General features: G+C 37.0%; 3 protein-coding genes across 4 annotated transcripts; 2 read left to right on the top strand and 1 right to left on the bottom strand.

Annotated features, from left to right (window-relative positions):
* The first annotated feature begins 23 nt into the window (after positions 1-23).
* Positions 24-2,921, top strand: LOC5506057 (mitochondrial inner membrane protease ATP23 homolog). Its single transcript, XM_032374413.2, has 6 exons — positions 24-336; positions 457-502; positions 584-665; positions 1,156-1,290; positions 1,566-1,652; positions 1,798-2,921. The coding sequence occupies exons 1-6, from the start codon at positions 210-212 to the stop codon at positions 1,933-1,935; spliced, it is 615 nt and encodes a 204-aa protein (XP_032230304.2). The 5' UTR covers positions 24-209; the 3' UTR covers positions 1,936-2,921.
* Positions 2,922-3,501: 580 nt separating this feature from the next.
* Positions 3,502-10,404, top strand: LOC5506058 (U3 small nucleolar RNA-interacting protein 2). Of its 2 annotated transcripts, none has more exons than XM_032374412.2 (14): positions 3,502-3,630; positions 3,837-3,922; positions 4,080-4,189; positions 5,367-5,434; positions 5,787-5,828; positions 5,940-6,066; positions 6,236-6,357; positions 6,941-7,033; positions 7,369-7,469; positions 7,800-7,934; positions 8,512-8,574; positions 9,010-9,155; positions 9,495-9,574; positions 10,183-10,404. In XM_032374412.2, the coding sequence occupies exons 1-14, from the start codon at positions 3,562-3,564 to the stop codon at positions 10,345-10,347; spliced, it is 1,407 nt and encodes a 468-aa protein (XP_032230303.2). In that variant the 5' UTR covers positions 3,502-3,561; the 3' UTR covers positions 10,348-10,404. The 2 variants fall into 2 exon arrangements, with proteins under 2 accessions (XP_032230303.2, XP_001626776.2); XM_001626726.3 differs by having other exon boundaries at positions 9,492-9,574.
* An 87-nt stretch (positions 10,405-10,491) lies between these two features.
* LOC5506066 (lipid phosphate phosphatase delta) lies at positions 10,492-19,689 on the bottom strand. Its single transcript, XM_032374436.2, has 13 exons — positions 19,532-19,689; positions 19,251-19,336; positions 16,700-16,794; positions 16,342-16,417; positions 16,155-16,225; positions 15,734-15,778; positions 15,551-15,630; positions 15,101-15,250; positions 14,783-14,868; positions 14,374-14,470; positions 14,024-14,077; positions 13,214-13,386; positions 10,492-12,793 (listed from the first exon to the last, which is right to left on the bottom strand). Exons 1-13 carry the CDS (start codon positions 19,632-19,634, stop codon positions 12,632-12,634), a joined length of 1,278 nt encoding a protein of 425 aa, XP_032230327.1. The 5' UTR covers positions 19,635-19,689; the 3' UTR covers positions 10,492-12,631.
* Between the last annotated feature and the right edge of the window lie 21 nt (positions 19,690-19,710).

The raw sequence follows: 19,710 nt of genomic DNA, 5'->3' as shown, positions 1-19,710 counted from the left end.
CCCAAGCAGATATCTATGGATCAAATAAAAACGATACACCAAACAAGCCAATCACCAGGTCATGTCATAGCATTTGGAAGGAAATTGTTTCAAATATGAATTTCCGGATGCTTTGAAAAATTCTAAGGAGGAATAGTTACCAAAAATTACTTTTTACTGTAGTTTTTGCTGTTTTCTTTACCAGTCTTCCGCCGAAAAAAAAATCCAAGATGGCCGACGTAGGGGAAGTTTCATCGGATCAAGGGAAGTCATACGATAGGGCAGAACATAGGCTTAATACCGATCAAAAGCAACATCGAATATGTCTCGAAAGGGTAGAGAAAGCTAAGGAACAATGTGAGATTCCTTATAGTTTCTTTGAATATGTTTTCTTCGGTAATAAGTTTTAAGTATCCCTCTGAAATCAATCATCTCATTTCATCGTTTTGACTGTGGTTTGGTTTGTTTGTTCTGCAGCATCATATGTAAGATTCATGTTAAATGCAATGAGCAAGTTAGGATGGTAAGAGATCATTTATGGTATATAATTGAGAACTTCCAAAAATACAAATCGATGCTTGATTTTTTGTATGTCTTAACCCAGCAATATAGATGATGCAAAACACACAGTTTGTGAGCCGTGTAATGGGAAGTTGCTTGGAGGGTTTGATCCAGATAAAAAAGAGGTATTATGAGGCTACACACTTGTTTCCATATCAAATATATTGAAAAATGTGTAATGGACATGCATTTCTCAGGGGTGAGCAGGGTATAGCTGTATTTTTTTTATAAATATATTTTTTTAATATATATATATATATCAAACTTGCTCCAGCATGATGAAATGAGATTAGAGTTGGGACCACAAGGCACTGGTCTGTTTTTTTCTAAATTCAGAAAAAAAACTATAGTTATTTTTATCCAATATGATAACAATGACTACACCACCTCCCCCCACCACACACACACACCCTAAGCAAATCCTCTCCTTTCTTCCATACTACCCTCTCTCCTGGCTGCCAAAAAGTGGGTAATTAATTTTTTATTTAAGGATTGTCAAATACTATGGTTTTTCCCGCATGATAACTTTGACTCTGCATCCCCCCCCCATAAAACCCTTAGCAAATCCTGGTTACACTCCTGATTAAGAACAAGAGTATGATTTTGCTTTTATAGATGTTTCTGTGTGAAAATACCATTTACAACCAAAAAGCAATGGATGATGTGTTAACACATGAGCTGATCCATGCATATGACTACTGTAGAGTGAAATATGATCCTGATAACCTCAAACACCTTGCATGCACTGAGGTAAAATCTGGAAACAAGCAAAATGTTCTTATCTGCTTCTTTTGATCAAGACCTTTCTGAAGTAGTTATCGTTATTTGTTTTGTTGTTTCAATGGCTCCAATGAAGTTTGATTTTGTGTCTGTCCCCACCACCTTTGCAAATGAAAATAATGTTTAAGATCTGATTCCTTCAAACCCTCTGAAAAAGTCAAAGTTTGCTAGCTATGATCTCCACTGCCAAAAGATGGACCATTTTTTATTGTAGGATCATCAAATTTTATGCTTGTTTGACCTAGATTCGAGCTGCCAATCTAAGTGGGGACTGCTTCTTTTGGAAAGAAAATATTGGGAGATTTCAGTTTGGATGGAAAGCACACCAACAGGTATGAATCAAAATGCTCAGTACATCTTGTTTCTTTATCAATGCAACAAGAAATATAAATAATCACCTTTCCTTGCCTTTGTCCCTTTTCCAGTAATATCTATATTTACTATTAACAAACTGTTTTTTTTACTTTTTTCTTTCAGAAATGTGTGAAGACACGAGCCGTAAATTCTATCCTAGCTGTCCGTAATGTCAGTAGACAGAGGGCAGAGGAAACTGTGGACAGTGTTTTTGATGCATGTTTTAATGACACAGATCCGTTTGAAAGAATACCTCCATGATAATATTCAGCTTGAAATTTCTCTGCCTGTTGTTGTTGTTACCATACCCACCACTCGATCGGCGGCGCTGAGAAACAGACGAGCTTGCCGATATTTTTGTAGCAACTTTGTTCGCCTTTGAAATCTCATAGACAAACTTTGATAAGTCGTCGCCAAACAACTGAGTAATTACTGGCGTTGAAGCCAAACATAGCGATTGAAAATCCTTGCTAAGCTCAGGCTTTAGCAGGTCTCTCCTTTTAAGAGAAGTGAGATAACTCGCATGACCCACAAATGTGATAGCATCTGACAGGGCCAATAAAAGATCCGGGCTTCAGAGACTCTTTGTTTTTCTTCGCATTGATCATATCATCAGTAACTGAAACCAGTACTTGTGCTGTCTTTATGATTGCCTTTTGGGCCTCTTGTAGCCCTAAGTTGATCTGATGCGCTCGCTTTGGCAGTTCGTTCCAAAGGATAGAGTTAACTCTAGGAACACCCAACATCTCGCAGTTGACAGGAGATTTATAATTGTCCATTAAAGGCTTCAATTTGCCTTCGAGCGGCTTAGACGTGAACGACTCATTCACGCGACTAGCAAGAGTCTTCGCCACTTCCGGACCCTTTGATTCATTGCAGAAAAGTTTATTAGAGATTGAGGTACGAGATTTTATATAAGCAGTGGAACACAGTGACACAAATCAGCAAAGTTCTAACAGCGCGCAGAAACATAGCTCTTCTAATATCTCTTTAAAAGGGCAAAAGGGAGACAGCAACACAAACTAAATATATAGAGAAAATTAAGGCCCTTCCCCAGAACAAAAGAAAAAAAGGCTAAAAAAGCGATATTGGTTAGTTTAGAGAAAATTATACTCTATAGTTGTTAGATACTTTACAGGCGGTACGTTCTTCCAAATAACTGTATGAGTGCAGAGCCCACAATTGTAATAAACACCCACAATTGTAATAAGAAATTGCACACAAATTAAGTAAATCCACAATTGAAATAACGAGCAATCTGTGCAGTACAAACAGGCAGCCATGGCTGGAAGTGTTGTTTTGAGCCCAATTTACAGAGGTGTAAATACTTTTGTATAGTATAGGGGCTTTGGGGGCATGCTCCATTTCCAAATATATAAAATGCCCATTATTGATAAAACCTAAATCGGAAATAGCACCATAAACTCCTTCCCAACTGAAATCTTATTTACATATCATTTCATACCACCAATATGAAAAGCTAGTATGGGGGGACTTTGACATGAATTTGAAATTCGCAAATACAGTGATTGAAGTTAATAAAACTAAGACTGCAAACTAAGATAAAAAATGCAGAAGCCAAATTTTAGGGGATAATGGTTTTCAATGCCAGCTAAACGCAAGCCATGAACAAGTTTGCAGGCGCATCACATTCATTTCTTTATTTTGTAGGGGGTGTGGGGTTCTCCCCAGAAAAAATTGAAATTCCAGACTTTTAGGAGGCTCGGAAATTGATCAGAATACCTGTTTGGGTTTCCTGTGACATGTGAGGAGATCTAGGATCCAGTTCCCCACGTCCATATCAATTGATCAGAATACCTGTTTGGGTTTCCTGTGACATGTGAGGAGATCTAGGATCCAGTTCCCCACGTCCATATCAAATCCAAGATGTCGGGCTTCTTTCTCAACGAGGGCAAAAAAACTAGCACAAGAAAACGGCCACAGAAAGCTCAAAAGGTAACTGAAGCCTATAAGAGTAAAATTTACGCCTTTCAGTGTACGAAGTGTATAAGTTGTTCAAGAAGTTTGGGACGATATTTACCTTATTACAGATTGTAGGCTGCCGTGGCTCACGTGGCCGACTCTTCTGTTGATGCTGTTTATTTGCACTCGTTTTAGCTTGATTTATTTGTACTACAGAATTACTCATATTTTCATTTTAGGATACAAAGTTTAAAACCAAAAAAGCCAAGGAAACACCAGCAAAGAAATACGACGAAGAACTCGACAGTGACTCTGATATTCACAGGTGAGTATTTTAACACTGGTGGCGTTACCGGGTACTCTGTTGAAAAGTCACGTTGGCTACATACGGTATATCCTTCCTTCAGGATTATGGGATTATTGACTTGTATCTAGAGTATAAGTGCCATCTATTGCTGCATTAAATTATATATTTATTTCAGTGATTATGAGTCTGGCAATGCTTCTGGGTCTGAAAGTGATGTCAGTGAAACAGCTCAAGAAAAGAAGCTGAGATTGACCAAGGAATATTTAGCACAACTAGAGGCAGAAGGTGAGAAAATTCAGAAAAAAGGAAACTAATACAGTCAAGGAGGAGGCAGTTATAATGACCACACTATACTGTATGTAAAATGTAAATTTAGGGTAATCGTAGGTGTTATTTTTGGAGACTCATTATAGCTCAGCCGTACCCTGTTCGTACAAACTCGATGTAAAATATAAATGCTGTGTATTTGTCAGTGTTATTTTTGGAGACCCATTATAGCTCAGTCGTACCCTGGACGTATATACTCTATGTAAAATACAAATTTTGTGTATTTGTCAGTGTTATTTTTGGAGACTATAGCTCAGTCGTACCCTGGACGTTTATACTCTATGTAAAACATAAATGTTGTGTATTTTTCAGTGTTATTTTCGGCCATTATAGCTCAGTTGTACCCTGGTCATACAGACTCTATGTAAAATATAAATGTTGTGTATTTGTCAGTGTTATTTTCGGAGACCCATTATAGCTCAGTCGTACCCTGGTCGTACAAACTCGATGTAAAATATAAATGCTGTGTATTTGTCAGTGATATTTTTGGAGACCCATTATAGCTCAGCCGTACCCTGGACGTACATACTCTATGTAAAATATAAATGTTGTGTATTTGTCAGTGTTATTTTTTGAGACCCAGGACTGTCCAGCTGAGGTCAGGTGTAAAATCCTAGCTCTGTAGGTTGGGGACTGTTAACCCCCTTTTTTGTACGAAAGCATCCAACGAGAGGTCCCATTATTTATTTAATCTCATAAGCCTATCAATAGGTTTGCTGCCTCATGGTGCTATCTTCAGTAACAATGCTTACTCACTGATAACTCCCACTCATGAGTCTGCTCTGTATGGAGCAGTCTGTATTACAATAGCATATGGAGTGCTTAGAGATTTCATAACTTCTTTTTAATAACTCTTATACAAAAACAGTGTTTGCATTTTATGATAGAGTGGTTTTTAAAAACCTGTGAAATACTATTTAGTTTATTTAGTACACTGTGATGTATTTGTTCTCTTTTGTTCTGGCTTTGACTATTACATTTTAACAACTACATTTTGTTGCACTGGATTTTGAAAACCACTCTAACGAACCTTAAAAATATCCTGATCTTGTCCCAGCCTTGGGCCTCTGATTTAAAGAGCGAGGCAACTTCTACCTAGAATAATACTTGTTGATGAACACGTATTTTCAATTAGAAAAAAACAAACGAGATTTGGAAGAGATTGATCATGATGCCATTGCTCACAGACTTCAGCAAGATGTGGTATGTTTAGTTAATAGCTGGGTATTTTTAATACTTTAGAATATATCTGATATCTCATTGCTCTTGTTACTTGGCTGCCTTTCAAATGAAATTATGTTTCTTTTGTGGTCCTTCACTTTTACCTCAAATTATTTTCTTTAAACCATTTTCCAGCCTTTTTTTGGTTGACTAGCAGTTCAGAGTAATTTACAACATATCTTAATATATTGTTGATTCAGTGTATTCCAGCTAGAATTGACACTACAGTTGTGAAAAATAAATAAAACATATCAACAAGGTGTTCACTTAAAGCAAATTATGATATTTAGATTGGTGTTTCTTCAATAATCAGTAGCATTTTTTTTTATTTTAGTTGGAACAGAGTGGTCGTGTGCAAAGAAAAATAGCAGATCAGGTATTGTTGATATTGAAGTTTTTTTTTCACAAAAAAACTTGTGGAAATTTTTTTTAGTAAGAAACAATGATTCATAATATTAAATTTAGTGTTTATCTATTTAAAATCCAGCTTTCATTGTCATCAACACACACTATACGCATTCTTCGAGGCCATCAACAGCCTGTGACGTGTCTCTGTGTATCCCCAGATGACAAGTTTGTATTCACAGCAGCAAAGGATTGCACAATTATTAAATGTGAGTAATAATAGCTAATGTATTTTCTTCTCATTTGTTAAACATCATATTAAATTATTAAATATTTTAAAGGATGTCATCCTGTGGTTACTGAATAGAAATACTTTCTTGATCTCACTTGGCTGGTCTCTTGTGAAATTCTTTAACAATAATAACATATTTATTTCAGGGAATGTTGACAGTGGAAAAAGAGAGTTCAGAATAGCTGGTGGACCAAAGCTAGAGGCCGGTAGCAAAGGACACAAGGAACAGATCTTAGCACTGGCTATCACTACAGATGGTAAATATTTGGTGAGTCCAAGCCTAAAACACAAGCAATTATAGGCAGTAGTGAAAACTATGGTATGGATTGGTAACAATAAAAATATAATAACTCTTGCCAAATGGAGCACATCCATGGGGTGACTCTGCATCCTCAGGGTTCAGCTAGAGAGAGACAGAGATAGAGAGAGGGAGGGGGAGGGAGGGAGAGGGAGAGGCAGAGAGAGAGGGAGAGAGAGGGAGAGAGAGAGAGAGAGGGAGAGAGGGAGAGAGAGAGGGAGAGAGGGAGAGAGGGAGAGAGAGAGATGGCTGTGATACTGGTAGCAGTTCCCTACTATTGAATAGCATACAGGTTATCTAACGCTGACATTTTGAGGGTGGTGTTCAGGAGACGGACCTTGGTTTTGTGTCTCATCATAAATACTTAAACACAGGAGAAACTGTAGGGCAACTACTCTCCAACTGGGTAGTGACCTCAGTTTTGGTTTTAGAGGATGGTGTGTGGGTGGAGGTGGAAGGCTTTGCTCTATTTTATATAAACATTGCCTGCCTGTGGTATATATCCTAGAAAGTATTACAGTACCCTACTTGACAGTTTTTTTACTGGTTCTAGGCAAGTGGTGGTAAGGATAAGCTAATTCGCATCTGGGACCCTGATACCTCGAAGCACATCCATACATTTAAAGGCCACAGAGACGTCATATCGGTAAGTCATATCTGGGTACTGATACTTCCCTTAGACCCATTACACACATTCTGATATGGCTATAGCGATATTTAGTTTTGGTACATCACAACTGGGATCCTGATACCTCCAAGCACATCCATACATTCAAAAGCCATGATCAACAATTCACATCTGGAAGGATTGCTTAATCTTCTTTTCCCTAAGATGTTCTTTTGGGATTTTAGTTGAAGCCCAGCCCCACTCTTATAAAATATGGAATTACCCCTCCTACAGAACCATTCTAGTTTTTGTTTCCTAATTGCACAATATAGAGTGTAAACATATACTGTATTTACGTCTTCTGTTGTTTTCAGGACCTGGCGTTTAGGAGAGGCTCTCATCAGCTATTCAGTGCATCTCACGATAAGACTGTCAAGATATGGAACTTGGATGAAATGGCATATGTAGAGACCCTGTAAGTCACAAGAAAAAAATAAGAAAAGCAAGTCTTCCAGCAAAAAATGTAATGTTTCCTTAAGATTTCAACATCGATTTTTTCTTAAAATCCTTTCCAAAGTCAATGAAACCCATTTGACACTTGTTTTTATTAGGCAATAATAAAAAGATGGTTTCTTCACCATCTTTTAGGCTTAGAGCTACCATATCCATTTTTCACTGTGCACTGATCATTTTTGAAGTTGGTGTTGGTATTATGTGGTATAATATAAGTACCATTACTTGTCTGTGATGTAAAATGTAGAATGACATGAAACTGTAACTTAATTATTATTGGTACTTATTGCAGGTTTGGGCACCAAGACGCTGTGACTGGAATTGACAGCTTGTCAAGAGACAGAGCTGCTACGGCAGGTGGTCGGGACAGAACACTTCGAATCTGGAAAGTGGTGGAGGAATCCCAGTTGGTTTTCAATGGTGCTGGGTAAGCAAGGCTTTTGTTTCACATTTTTACATCGCTATATTCTACACAAACTTTGTTATCACCATTCAATAGTCAATGTTAGTCATCTTGATAGTTAAGGTATGAATCAACAGAAGGTTGAAGTTATATTAAATGCCTCTGTAAAACAGAGTGGTTTGCGCTGACGTTTTGAGCGTTAGCTCTTCGTCTGAGCAAAATAAACTGGACCAGTTTTTTTTTTTTTTTTTTGCTCTGACGAAGGGCTAACGCTGGAAACGTCAGTGCAACCCTTCTGTTTCACAGAGGCATTTAATATAACTTTTCAACCTTGTGTTGATTCATACCTTGTCTACACCACACCTACGCAGACCATCTAGTTTTTCTACAGCTTGCCTGTAGTCTTTCTAGTTAAACCATCTTGATAGTAAAACTAGCTATTGTTAAACTGAGCAATGTTTTATAAACACCGATTTCTACAAATGTTGAACCATCATGTGTAGTTTTTTGCCCTGCAAAGCATCATTGTTTTCTAAAAAGAACTCTTCATACTTGTGACAATAGGTGTAAAATAGTAGTAAATTGAGTTATCCTATTCTAGGGGGTCAATTGATTGCATAGAACTCATCAATGAAGACCATTTTCTTTCTGGTTCAGATGATGGGTGAGTAACATATTAGTTCAATTTGTTTGCTTACTTAGAGTTATTTAATACTTTTTACATTTGATTTCCTGTAATTTTTATTGCTTCTGACAAATTATTCTATAGAAAATCGTCATTTTGCCTTTTTTCTATTAAAATTTTTCAAACAACAATTCCCTTGTGTAGTGCAATTTATCTAACACCCTTGTGAGATTTATAAGTGGATTTATTTGTGAGAGCTTTCTATACAGCAAAGCGTTGAGGTTATATCCACCCCTCCCCCAAAAAAATCTCAAGCCTTGAGATTTTCGGAGGTTGACAGGTATGAACCATGCCTTATTTTTATATTTATTTTCATACAAACTCATGTTCAGAAAAGGGCTCATGTTTTTCACAGAGACTTTTCTACTGCCTTTGCCTTTAACCTTAGCATCTGATCAAGCGTTTCTGTTGTAGTTCTCTAACCATGTGGAATACTGCCAAAAAGAAACCACTCTGTACTGTTGATAATGCTGATGGGAAACCCAGTGACTCCACTACACCTGATGAGAGCTGGATCACAGCACTTGCCGCCGTCAAGAGCACCGATTTGGTTGCTTCAGGTAGGGGTTAAACTGTACTGTGTGCACAGAATAGTATTATGTGGGGCATTATATTTCCAAGGGGGGGTGGGGCTTGGGGAGGGGACCAGGCGGGAAAATATGAAAAAATAGAAATATAAAATATCTGTCATTCTTGGTTCTAATAGCCATCAACTGTAACTACAGTACAGCTTAGAGAGTGACTCATCTGTAGTTTAGTAGTCTTCCATAATGGCCACACAGTCTAAGTCATTCAGAGATACCAATTCCAAACACTCTGAATCTAGCAGGGACACCCATCCTCTAATGTTTTAGAAAGTACAAGTTTTGTGTGTTTGAAGGAGTACTTTCCCTCAGCAGGTTCTTGTGACTCCTGTGTCAGGTTATGGCAGTGTGGGCCTGGGTACCGTAGTATCAAACCTCTGTTCAGCGTCCCTGTGGTATGTATGGCTTGCCCAAAGAAATATATTTTCCAAATATAGTAGAAGCATGGGCAACTGAGGAATGCTTTGCCATCTAGCAGTATTGCTGGTACATAATGCTTATATGATGTGTTAAAATTTGGGGGGGGGGGGGGGGGCAAATATAGAACATGGTATATATTTGTGGATTGGGGGGACCAAAATATAGAACATGGTAGATATAGTTGTGGATTGGGGGGGGGGGGGGGGCAAAATGTAGAACATGGTAGATATATTTGTGGATTGGGGGGGACCAAAATGTAGAACATGGTAGATATATTTGTGGATTGGGGGGGACCAAAATATAGAACATGGTAGATATATTTGTGGATTTTAGCTCCCACACCTCGCCACTTGAATGATCGAATGTAGGGTTGTCATGACTTTGGAGCCAATCATAAGCGGATAGATGTCAGCTTTAAATCTGTTGTTATTGTTTTAGGCTTTCCAATGTTTTGTGCATGGCTCCAGGTTAAATGAAAATTTCAGTAAAGATCAAGAATTTGAGCCCCCTGGTCTAAAAAAAAAAAAATTAAATCCCTAGGTTGCCACAATGTGTATTTACAGTGAGTAAACTTTGGTTGCAGGCTGGTTTTGTAAATGCACTGTCCTTCTCTAGTGATGGCTCAATGTTGTTTGCGGGTGTTGGCCAGGAGCACCGCCTAGGTCGGTGGTGGAGGATAAAAAATGCCAAGAACTCACTGTGTATCATTCCACTTGAACGCAAACCCAATGAAAATGGCACCACATGATGCCCAGTGGTTATTGTATCTCTCTGGAATTTAGATCAATAAATAAAATTACATCAATGTTTTTATTGGTTTTTTTTTCTAACCCTACCGCTTCCACCCAATGTTATGCATATGCATATTTTATTGAATACCACCACAACAAACTCAGTTGCAAAATCTTTATTACACTTATAATGTTATGCAGTAAACTACATTAAAATATTAACAAATAAGTTATACATTTGTAACATATAATAATTTGTTTTGAAGAAATTTGTTTTCTGATGGAAATTTTGGACCAGCTAGACTATTTCCCAAAAACCAGTGAAACACAATTATGACTAACTCATCACTCACTTCTCCTATTTTCTTATATCACTTTATTTCACTGATTTTTGAGATATACTATTATTGGTAATTTTGACAATGAAAAGATATAATAATTGGCTCAAATTATCCATACTGTATGTATTTCTCAGACAATCTTTACATAGAATATTGCTAAATAGCCCTCTGCTATGTAAAATTTGCTTCAATAATAAAATACTCTTGATTTTTTGTTAAAATTATCATTATTGTGATTAATTTTATAGTTATGCCTGTTGCCAAGGCCACCAAGTTTTGAGAAAGTTGGTCAACTAACATGCAAGACTGTTTTGATTGACACAAATGTCATTCAATCTTGTTCTTATGTGCACTACTGTAAAGCGTTAGCTTACCACACTAGTTAGCTAGTGCAGTTGATGCCAAGTAGATAGATTTTGTGCGACCTTTGTGAATCCAAAATCCTTGTCTCATTTGGGAATATGGCAAGTCAAGTCAACCATCCTAAACAAGTGATGGCTTTCATTTTTTTACGGTCGTGTCATAAACCATTTGAATTCACACAACAAGGCAATTGATTGTTCAAGGTATTAAGATTGACTACCCACCATCCCCAGACTAGGAATGGATTTGAATCATCTGTGGTCATCAAACAACTTATTTGGCTATAATGGCTCGCTACACAAGAGTCGAGGTGGCCAGGGTAGCATACATTACACTGTAAACTCTGATTTCTTTTATTTATTTATTTTAATGTAGTAAGGACATGCCATTAAATAAAATTGGAAGTCCTATAACAACAACAATATCATTTACAAAAAAGCGGTATGGTTATAACCAAAATATGATCTGATAGCTTAGTGTTTGAACTTGTGTATCAGACCTGTGACGGGGGGGGGGGGGGGGGTTTCAAGGGGTTCAGAAGAACCACCCCACTTGACTGGAAGGTCGCTCAAATAAAAGAAAACTGATTACCACCTCCACCTCTTAAGAGAAAATGATCCACTAAATAAGTAAATGAACTCCCACCCTCCACTCAAATACCTGGCGATGGGACTGTGTATACTTTGAATATATTATATATGATTTCATAATAATTTGAGAGGGTGAACACAAATATGTACCAATCTAAAACGACTGGTTTGAGAAATATAATGCAATGATGGCATGTATAATCTATGTCTACAATGTGCAAGCTTAATCCTTATTCAAAATAAAACTTTTAACTCTTCTCTCCCACTACCCACAAGCCATATTTCATTTGGAGAACTTATTTGCTCTGCAGGGTCATAGCCACAAATACTTTATGACCAAGGCAAATGAATAAAACAAAATTATCACGACCACAGCAATATGGCATAAAAGTACAACTAGACTTTTCTAGCTGAATCATGACTGAGGCATGTGCCTCAGCTAGCCACATACTGGCTATGGGGCTAAGTGAGATAATCTAGCTGAGGCAAGTGGCTTGCTTCGCTGTTACCCTGGCTACAGCCTCCTTTTTTACCAAAATAAAAAAAAACTGTCTATTATCTTGATTTTAAAATTTTGATGCTTTTTACAGTTGGACAAGTTAAGATGTCCCAATACAGTGGCAGAACCAGGTTACAAAAAAAACCCTCGAGGTTTAATACAAGGCAAGACTGGCCATGAAGGGTCAAGCAAGCCTTTAGAAACCCCTAGAAACACCACTGTAATATTGACCTATATCAACTAAAGCTTGGGACACAATAGTGCTGTACCTTCCTTACTTACTATTTCAGGGATGAACAGTCAATGAAAATGCCACCTTCATCTGCATCATGACATAAGAAAAATATAAAGTTTTGTTTCTTTATGTCGTTAGGTTGACATCTTCTTCATATGCGCCCTGGTTGTTGATGTTTTTATGTTGGTATTGGCCACTAGGAAGAAGCTCAGTAATCAGGCCAGACACAGTCAACTGATGTCAGCCTTGTACTAGTACTTGACCTTTGAGGACCTACAAAGTCAGCCCTAAGCTATGGCAAAGCAAAGGATTCCCACAAATGCACATCCATCCCATACAAGCATACGTCAGGAAGCGCACTGGGTAATCAATGTTCCACTTTGTCCGGATATTCTCAGATCTGGACTTGACTTTGCGAATCTTTCTTTTGCTTTTCTGGAATAAGATAAATGAGGAATTAGAACTATTTCAGACAGAGTTATAATTTAAAAAAAACAGTCGCCCTATCTGGGGAAAGTAAACATGAATGGTGTCAGGAATGGGGCACACATAGATTGCTCAAAAAAGGCATTGACATTTGTGGCAAATCCAAAGCATTTTTCTATCTTCAGCTTCTATATGTCGATCCTGAACACCAACGGTCATTTTGCAGTATTCCTGTGGGCATTTTGCAGTATTCCTGAGGACTCTTTAGCTCTCTTTCAACATAGTAACACTTCACTTCTCCATGTAAAAAAGTGTTAGCAGCACAGTGTGCCTGATATCCCAGGCAGTCTGTATAAGCCCAATCCGATTGTACATTCAGAGCTGACTCACCCTATGGGGGTCGATCCCACCCTCATTTTTTGTTCATACCTGGTCTTCAACAGGAGGCAGTTTAAATGAACTGCTGTAGGCTGTATGGAAGTAGTAATTGGTGATTTTTCTTCCACTGAAGTACTCAATGTCCACCACACGGTAGGCAAGTGATATTAGAAACATGAATACCTCCTTGCAGATGGCACGGGTTATCATCACAAGTGCATAACCTGAAGACACAAAAAAGGTTAACCTTAATTAAAAAGATGTTCTTTTTTTGTCTTTATCAGCCACCATTTTCTCACATTAGCAAAAACAAACAAGTGTGAGCAGGCATCGTTTGCTATTGGTGTTTTGGGGAAGCTTAATATTATCAATAAAGGCTTTGTAAATACAGTATAAAACCTTTATTTTTAGCTGCTTACCTTTTAATGTTTTCACATTTATCAAAATTGAATAAATACAACAACAAAGGTATGGCTGACTAAAATTAAATTTAGTCAGTCGACAGATAAAGCAAAACACATTCTTCCCTCCATGAGTTTTTTTTTTTTGCTTGCCTTAGAGACCATGCAGCTATGCTGACTTCCAGAAAGTCTAATTCCTGTTTTCGTATGAGGATTCTACCTCAGAGAACATGCTTAAAGGGAGCAGACATCTCAGGGACCCAGATTGTACAGTATAATATCGGGACAAAAGTGGAAATAAGGTATTACTATAGCTCCTCTTACCAAATATCCCCAAGGTTCTGAAAGATGGGGAACAGAGAGTAACAGTTTCTTCTATTTACAAAAAAGTTAAATGTAATGCACATACTATAATCTTACACTTTTTTCTACATTTATCAAAATGACATGTCAAACTCACCTATAACAAGGCGCGTCAGGGAGACCCAGGCAATAGCAGGCCAGGTAGATGACTCTGAAATTTTTTTTGTGATTTTATTGATTTGGCATTTAGCTTGGTTTTCTTATTAAAAAAGATAAAATGTTCCAATCTGTGGTGTTCTGCTTTTCAAAATTTGAGAGAATTTTAAAAATCATGCTAGCACCAAATGTGTAGCAGTGCAGAAAAAAAATTGAATGTGCCCAGCCTTAAAATATGATGACGATAGGACAATGGTTAAACCTTTTGATATCTGCAAAACCATGGATCTTGGCCTCTCCTTATAACTGCACTGCTTGGAGGAGAAAAAATGAACATACTGAGTTACATACCATCAGCAGACTCCATGACTGCTTTAAAGATAGATGAGTGCTTGGCAATGGTAGACCGGCCGATGGCGAAACCAACAGTCACACCAGTCATGCATACCTAACAAAAAGAAGTAAAAGGAGTTTTATCTACAGAGTTAACTATAAAAATAATTACCTCTTTCATCCCATTTCACTCTAAAATTACCTTGGAAATTTAAAGTTAAAAGAAAATAGATAATCAATTATTCCCAAAGCTTAAATAGCATTTGTTTTCAGCGAAATCACAATCTTTCACAATCTTGCAAAATTACATTTTCAGAAATGTGTGCATCTTTTTTTAAAGCTATAGGTGACTTGATTTATGACATAAAAAACACAATTAGTAAAAAGTACAACAACAGTAAGATTCATGTTTGTAAGAAAAACTTACTGTTTCAAAGAAGGAGTTGGTCTCTGCCTCAGGTCGTGGGTGAACAGCAAGTAATATTATGGAATATATGATGACCTGGGGTATGACTGAGAACAAAATAAAACATTTTGATGGTTATTAAGAGGCTCGGCTCAAGGGCTCTGAGAACCAGCTCACCATACCGTGCAATGTACTACTTTGGCGGGCACTCCAGTAAAAGTCAAAACATGTACGTCAAATCTTAGGCAACTACTGTATATGCTGCATTGTTGTGTATTTACCGCTTCAGTAGAAAGTATTTAGATGTGTCAAGAATGAATTGCTATCTCTTCTTCTCACCATTATTGCCAAAGCTGATTGATCTGTCCAGGAAGTTGTCTGCCCTAACCCAAATGGAGAGGATAATGCAGCCAATAATTCCACCAACGACAATGTCAGCTGGGCTGTGGACACCCAAGTAGAGTCGGCTAAACATGACGGACACAGACCCTACAAAGTACAAGTACAAGCCAGGTTAGGAGCCCTATCAACCTTCAATATAGTCATTTAAAAAAAAATCCTGTTTTAAAATATATTAAAAGGTATATATTTTATTAGTAATATAATAGTAATTTATTTATAATGCACTAAAACTATGTAAACATATTCTAAAGCGCAAAAAAATCTAACATACTGTAAATCACCAAAACAATTGTAACACAGTCAGCTCTGAATTCTTGTAAACAAAGTAAGATATTTTTATCTGACAATCATTGACATAAGTTTCACAATCTGTAAAAATAAACTTACATAGAACTATGACAGCAAACAGAGTGATGAACTGCCACTGGGAAAAGTTGAAGTGAAGAAGTGAATAGAGCCATATATACCTGAGAAGTGAATAAGTTGCCATATAAAAATCAAATTAAAATCATGATAATTATTCTCAGCAACAGAACATACCATTATTATCACCACATACATGATACATACCATGGGATTAACACACCAAGCACTGCATGATGACTTGGAAGTCCCCTAAACATACACACAATGTGATCAGAGGTGCCATATACTTTTAAAACAAAACCCTGGGAAAATCTTCAAGAACATTGTCAGTAATTGTGCATAATGGGGAAGCTTGTGCACGTGTGATGCTTATTTGTGTGATGTGTGATGCTCTTTGTTTAGTCACAACAGTTGACAAGCAAATTTAATAAAAGCTGTGTTAAAAATTTAGATTTATTTTATGGTTTGCCTGTCCTAAACACCTGCCCAGTTTAGAAAGATTGGTCATTTATGTGTTAATCATGATGCAAAGAGAGTTAGGATACTAACAGTGCAACCTTATTTGGAATATCTTTAGAGTACACACAAGGTAATGAAGGAATTTTACTTAACCATTGGGACTTACCACGTCTCAAATGAGCTTGGCTCAAGAGGAACAATTGGTGGGTTTGAAGGCCTTGGCAGGCAAAGCAAGTTCTGATGGAAAAATTAAAAGGACATGAGAAAACATCGAGTAAAACTTGTTTTTATACCACAGCTTATCATTGCATTAGAGAAAAAAAAAAGATTGTATTTATTTTCTATTGTGCTACCTTAACAAATCCAGCGACATAGAAGCCAATCCCCATAAGGAAGCAAATAAGTCTGCCAAGTTTTGCATCAATCACCCTGAAAATCAAACATTAACAAATATTTTAAAAAAGCAACAGAAAAAGAATGATTGTATAAAAAGCTATTTGTAGATAGAATTATTTTAAGGGTATTTGTAAGCCACTTTTTTTTGTCCTAGCAAATCCCTTCCATCAGCTGATTTGGGAAAGCTATGGAGATATTTTCTATCAAAATTGGTTAAACTGTGTAAACCATCATTTATAGATAATTTGTATCAATAATTTATACAATACCTAAGGTGTGGCAGACAAGGCCTCTTGTGACTATAATGTAACTTACCAAGTCATCAGACAAACTAGGGGAGTGTAGAACTCTTCTGTTCCAAAGAAACTGTTTATCTTCATTATAGTGGTTCGAAAAGGTGACCGTCTCCGCTAAAAAAAGAAACATTTTAATGGGACCACATCAGCAAACCTTCTAGGTTGGTGAGACTATCAGAGCCCTCAGTATGGAAATAATAAAGCTTCTTCACTTGATTTCCACGGGGAAGAGGTTTTGTTCTTGATAATCTTAAAATTCATTCTTTACAATTTTCCAGGAAAAAAAGTCAAAAATAAAAAAAATATTTTTCAAGTAAATATTCAGATCATCAAGAGGGAACAAGAAGCATCTGAAAGATGTTATTCTTATAGTATGAGAAAAATTATGCAGTAATAAAATTTAGTTAACTACAGAATTTGTACATCCACAGGCAAACCAGACGAAATGTTTGTGTATCGAATATTATTTTTAATTTGTTCACCGAATATATCTGTAATAGCGCCAATTTCTTGAAGCTGTTGTCATAGATACAGTAGATCTGGTTCTGTTTCAGCTGTGATTCATAACAATTTAGGCCTTTTTTTTCTCCCTCATCTCGGTTCACCTCCTCTCCACTCGTAATAAAATACAACAGGGTAGGAAGCTCCATGCCCTGGCAAACACACCTTCGACTCTTCGAGGCAAATTTTCGGCAGAAAGCGGACAGCTTTTCCCTTCAAAATCCAATACGCCACAGAAGATTAATTTCTGAACACATCTATTCAGAAAATATTCCAAAAGGCCAGAATTTCCCTGCAATTTTTCGCTGCAAAGTCGAAATTTAGCGTTCTTCCATTTCGTCTGGTTTGCCCGTGGTACTTCCAGTTGCTTGTGAAAAATAAGCGAAAAACTTTGAAGGCTTTCTTTCATAGCTGTCAATTTTAAAAGCTTAAAAACAATGATAGCAAATGAACTTCTTTTTGCCGAACCTCCTCACAATATGTGACATTCCTTCCAAACAAAGGATATTAAAATGATAAATTCATAGTATAAAACAGAATGATTAACATCAAACTGTTTTTCTTGTCTATTTCAAAAAGGTTCCAGTTTAATTTGGTTTGGTTAAAACATTTTAGTTTACTTGCATCCAAAACAATTAATAGAACTGAATATATTTTTTTGGCTATCAGAAAAAAATATGATAAATATATTTTAAAATGTGAAGGTAATTTGAAACCTAATTTAAAAGCCAGCTGTGTTTTTTTTTTAAAGGTTGTGTATGATGCCCTGAAACATGCAATCAAAAATGCCATGGAGGTGGCAAAAAATAAATTAAAAATAAGAAACCACTTTCAATGTCTGTACCAAATTTAATTCAGTAGGATTTAATCATAAATTTGAGTAAGACTTGCTGATTTACATATCTATATCTATCTATCTTTATATTATACACTTTCATAAAGGAGTTATATTCCTTCCTGCCAAACAATTTATCATTGACCTGTAATTTGATGCTCCAATACACCCACCAGGGGGTTCCTGCTATGGATCTGCAAGCAAGGGCTTGCATGGCTTGCTGGCAAAACATCAGCATTCATATTAAATTATACTAAGATTAATTTCCATAGAAACATTATCTGCTTTAGGCTATTTATGCTCGTTTTTTAACAGCCTAGCTTAGTTATCAAGACAAATATGCAAAAAATTAGGAACAAAGCTTATTTTGGGATAGTCTTGTGACTATTACATAGAGAAAAATTCAAGAATCATAGTTCATTTGCAAGTTCTGACTTGAGAAAAACTATTCTGTAATTTGATTCTACACTCTTTGACCTGAAGATCACATGTTCTTTTTATAGGGTTACCCATTGTGAGCAAGGCTCTTTATGTCTCTAGGGTATTGGTTTGATCAAATACATAATATTGTATCTTCTATTATATTTTAATAATCAGAATCAAAAATCAATTTATGATTAAAATTATTGGAATGACATGTGTACACAACTCGAAAAGCATTTATTTCATCAAAGGTAACATCAAAAACACATCTTAAGGATAACATAAAATAAAATGTGCCTTTTATGTACATCTGCAAGCACCTGTGAAACGCTATTAACCATTTTTAGGTTGATAAAACCAAGTACTCCCGAGATTTGACCTTGTGTTGTGTACAAACATGAGTTGCGAAATAGCGGTGAAGTACATTTTTGACCTAACAAAGCGAAACGAAGAGGAGGGAAGTATTTTAAATGCCTTGATAATTAATGAGGCAGAAAGGCCATTCTAGATCACTGAATCTCTTTATATCGTTGTCAATAATAAGAATAAGAGTTCTACTATCACTCGAATTTGTTGTTGCACTCTGGTTTATTCGTTCATTAAAGATTTATTCGACTGCACTCATATACGCCGACACCAAGAAAAAAATAATACTTAATATTTAAGTACTAGAAGCAGAGAGGCCTAGATTTGACGTGCACTCGACCGAAAACCGTTGACTAAATCTTGGTCGGGGTGATCGATGTGAACAACGGGGCGTTCAAAATCAAAGGGAAAGATAAGATACGAACAAATATATTTTTATTCCTACCTGTATCGCAACGAGGGGAGGCGTTCCCATGAGAATCGAACCAAGAAGTCGATGGCGCATCCATCTCCCTACCACCCCGAGTTTGTCTGATAAATAAAACGGTGAATTCAGACTTTTTTCAAAGCAAACGGGCCGTTCCGTGTTGGGCGCCATGCCGTCCACAACATAACAAGGGCGCGCTGAGAGTGAATGAAACCCTACTACCGGCGATTTCATCCAAGAAGTCCCCAAATTCTCGTAACAGCGTAAAAATACGTTAAAAAGATAGAGGATATACTTACCTATAGGAGCGACAATACATTCTTCAAGCTCCTCCTCGGAATCGCTGAGTTTTTCGCACGATTCGTCGTCCGTTTGACAGAAGGATTCGCTTTCAGTCGCCATATTATTGTTGCTCGCTCGGCGCCCGCGAGGCGACCAATGCCAAGCCAGCGGGATTCCCCCATATTGAGCCTAAGCT

This window comes from Nematostella vectensis, chromosome 10 (assembly GCF_932526225.1).
Source record: "Nematostella vectensis chromosome 10, jaNemVect1.1, whole genome shotgun sequence".
NCBI lineage: Eukaryota > Metazoa > Cnidaria > Anthozoa > Actiniaria > Edwardsiidae > Nematostella > Nematostella vectensis.
This window is presented reverse-complemented; position numbering and strand designations above follow the sequence as displayed.

Excerpts from the sequence above, each read along its gene's own strand:
- LOC5506057 (XM_032374413.2), top strand. The coding sequence starts at position 210 with ATGGCCGACGTAGGGGAAGTTTCATCGGATCAAGGGAAGTCATACGAT. Across the intron at positions 503-583 it reads GCAATGAGCAAGTTAGGATG|CAATATAGATGATGCAAAAC; the intron begins GTAAGAGATCAT and ends GTCTTAACCCAG. Across the intron at positions 666-1,155 it reads TTGATCCAGATAAAAAAGAG|ATGTTTCTGTGTGAAAATAC; the intron begins GTATTATGAGGC and ends TTGCTTTTATAG.
- LOC5506058 (XM_001626726.3), top strand. The coding sequence starts at position 3,562 with ATGTCGGGCTTCTTTCTCAACGAGGGCAAAAAAACTAGCACAAGAAAA. Across the intron at positions 8,575-9,009 it reads CTTTCTGGTTCAGATGATGG|TTCTCTAACCATGTGGAATA; the intron begins GTGAGTAACATA and ends TTTCTGTTGTAG. Across the intron at positions 9,575-10,182 it reads CTCTGTTCAGCGTCCCTGTG|GCTGGTTTTGTAAATGCACT; the intron begins GTATGTATGGCT and ends CTTTGGTTGCAG.
- LOC5506066 (XM_032374436.2), bottom strand. The coding sequence starts at position 19,634 with ATGGCGACTGAAAGCGAATCCTTCTGTCAAACGGACGACGAATCGTGC. Across the intron at positions 15,251-15,550 it reads GTTTGCTGTCATAGTTCTAT|GGTCTGTGTCCGTCATGTTT; the intron begins GTAAGTTTATTT and ends TGTACTTTGTAG. Across the intron at positions 13,387-14,023 it reads CCTGACGCGCCTTGTTATAG|GTTATGCACTTGTGATGATA; the intron begins GTGAGTTTGACA and ends TTGTGTCTTCAG.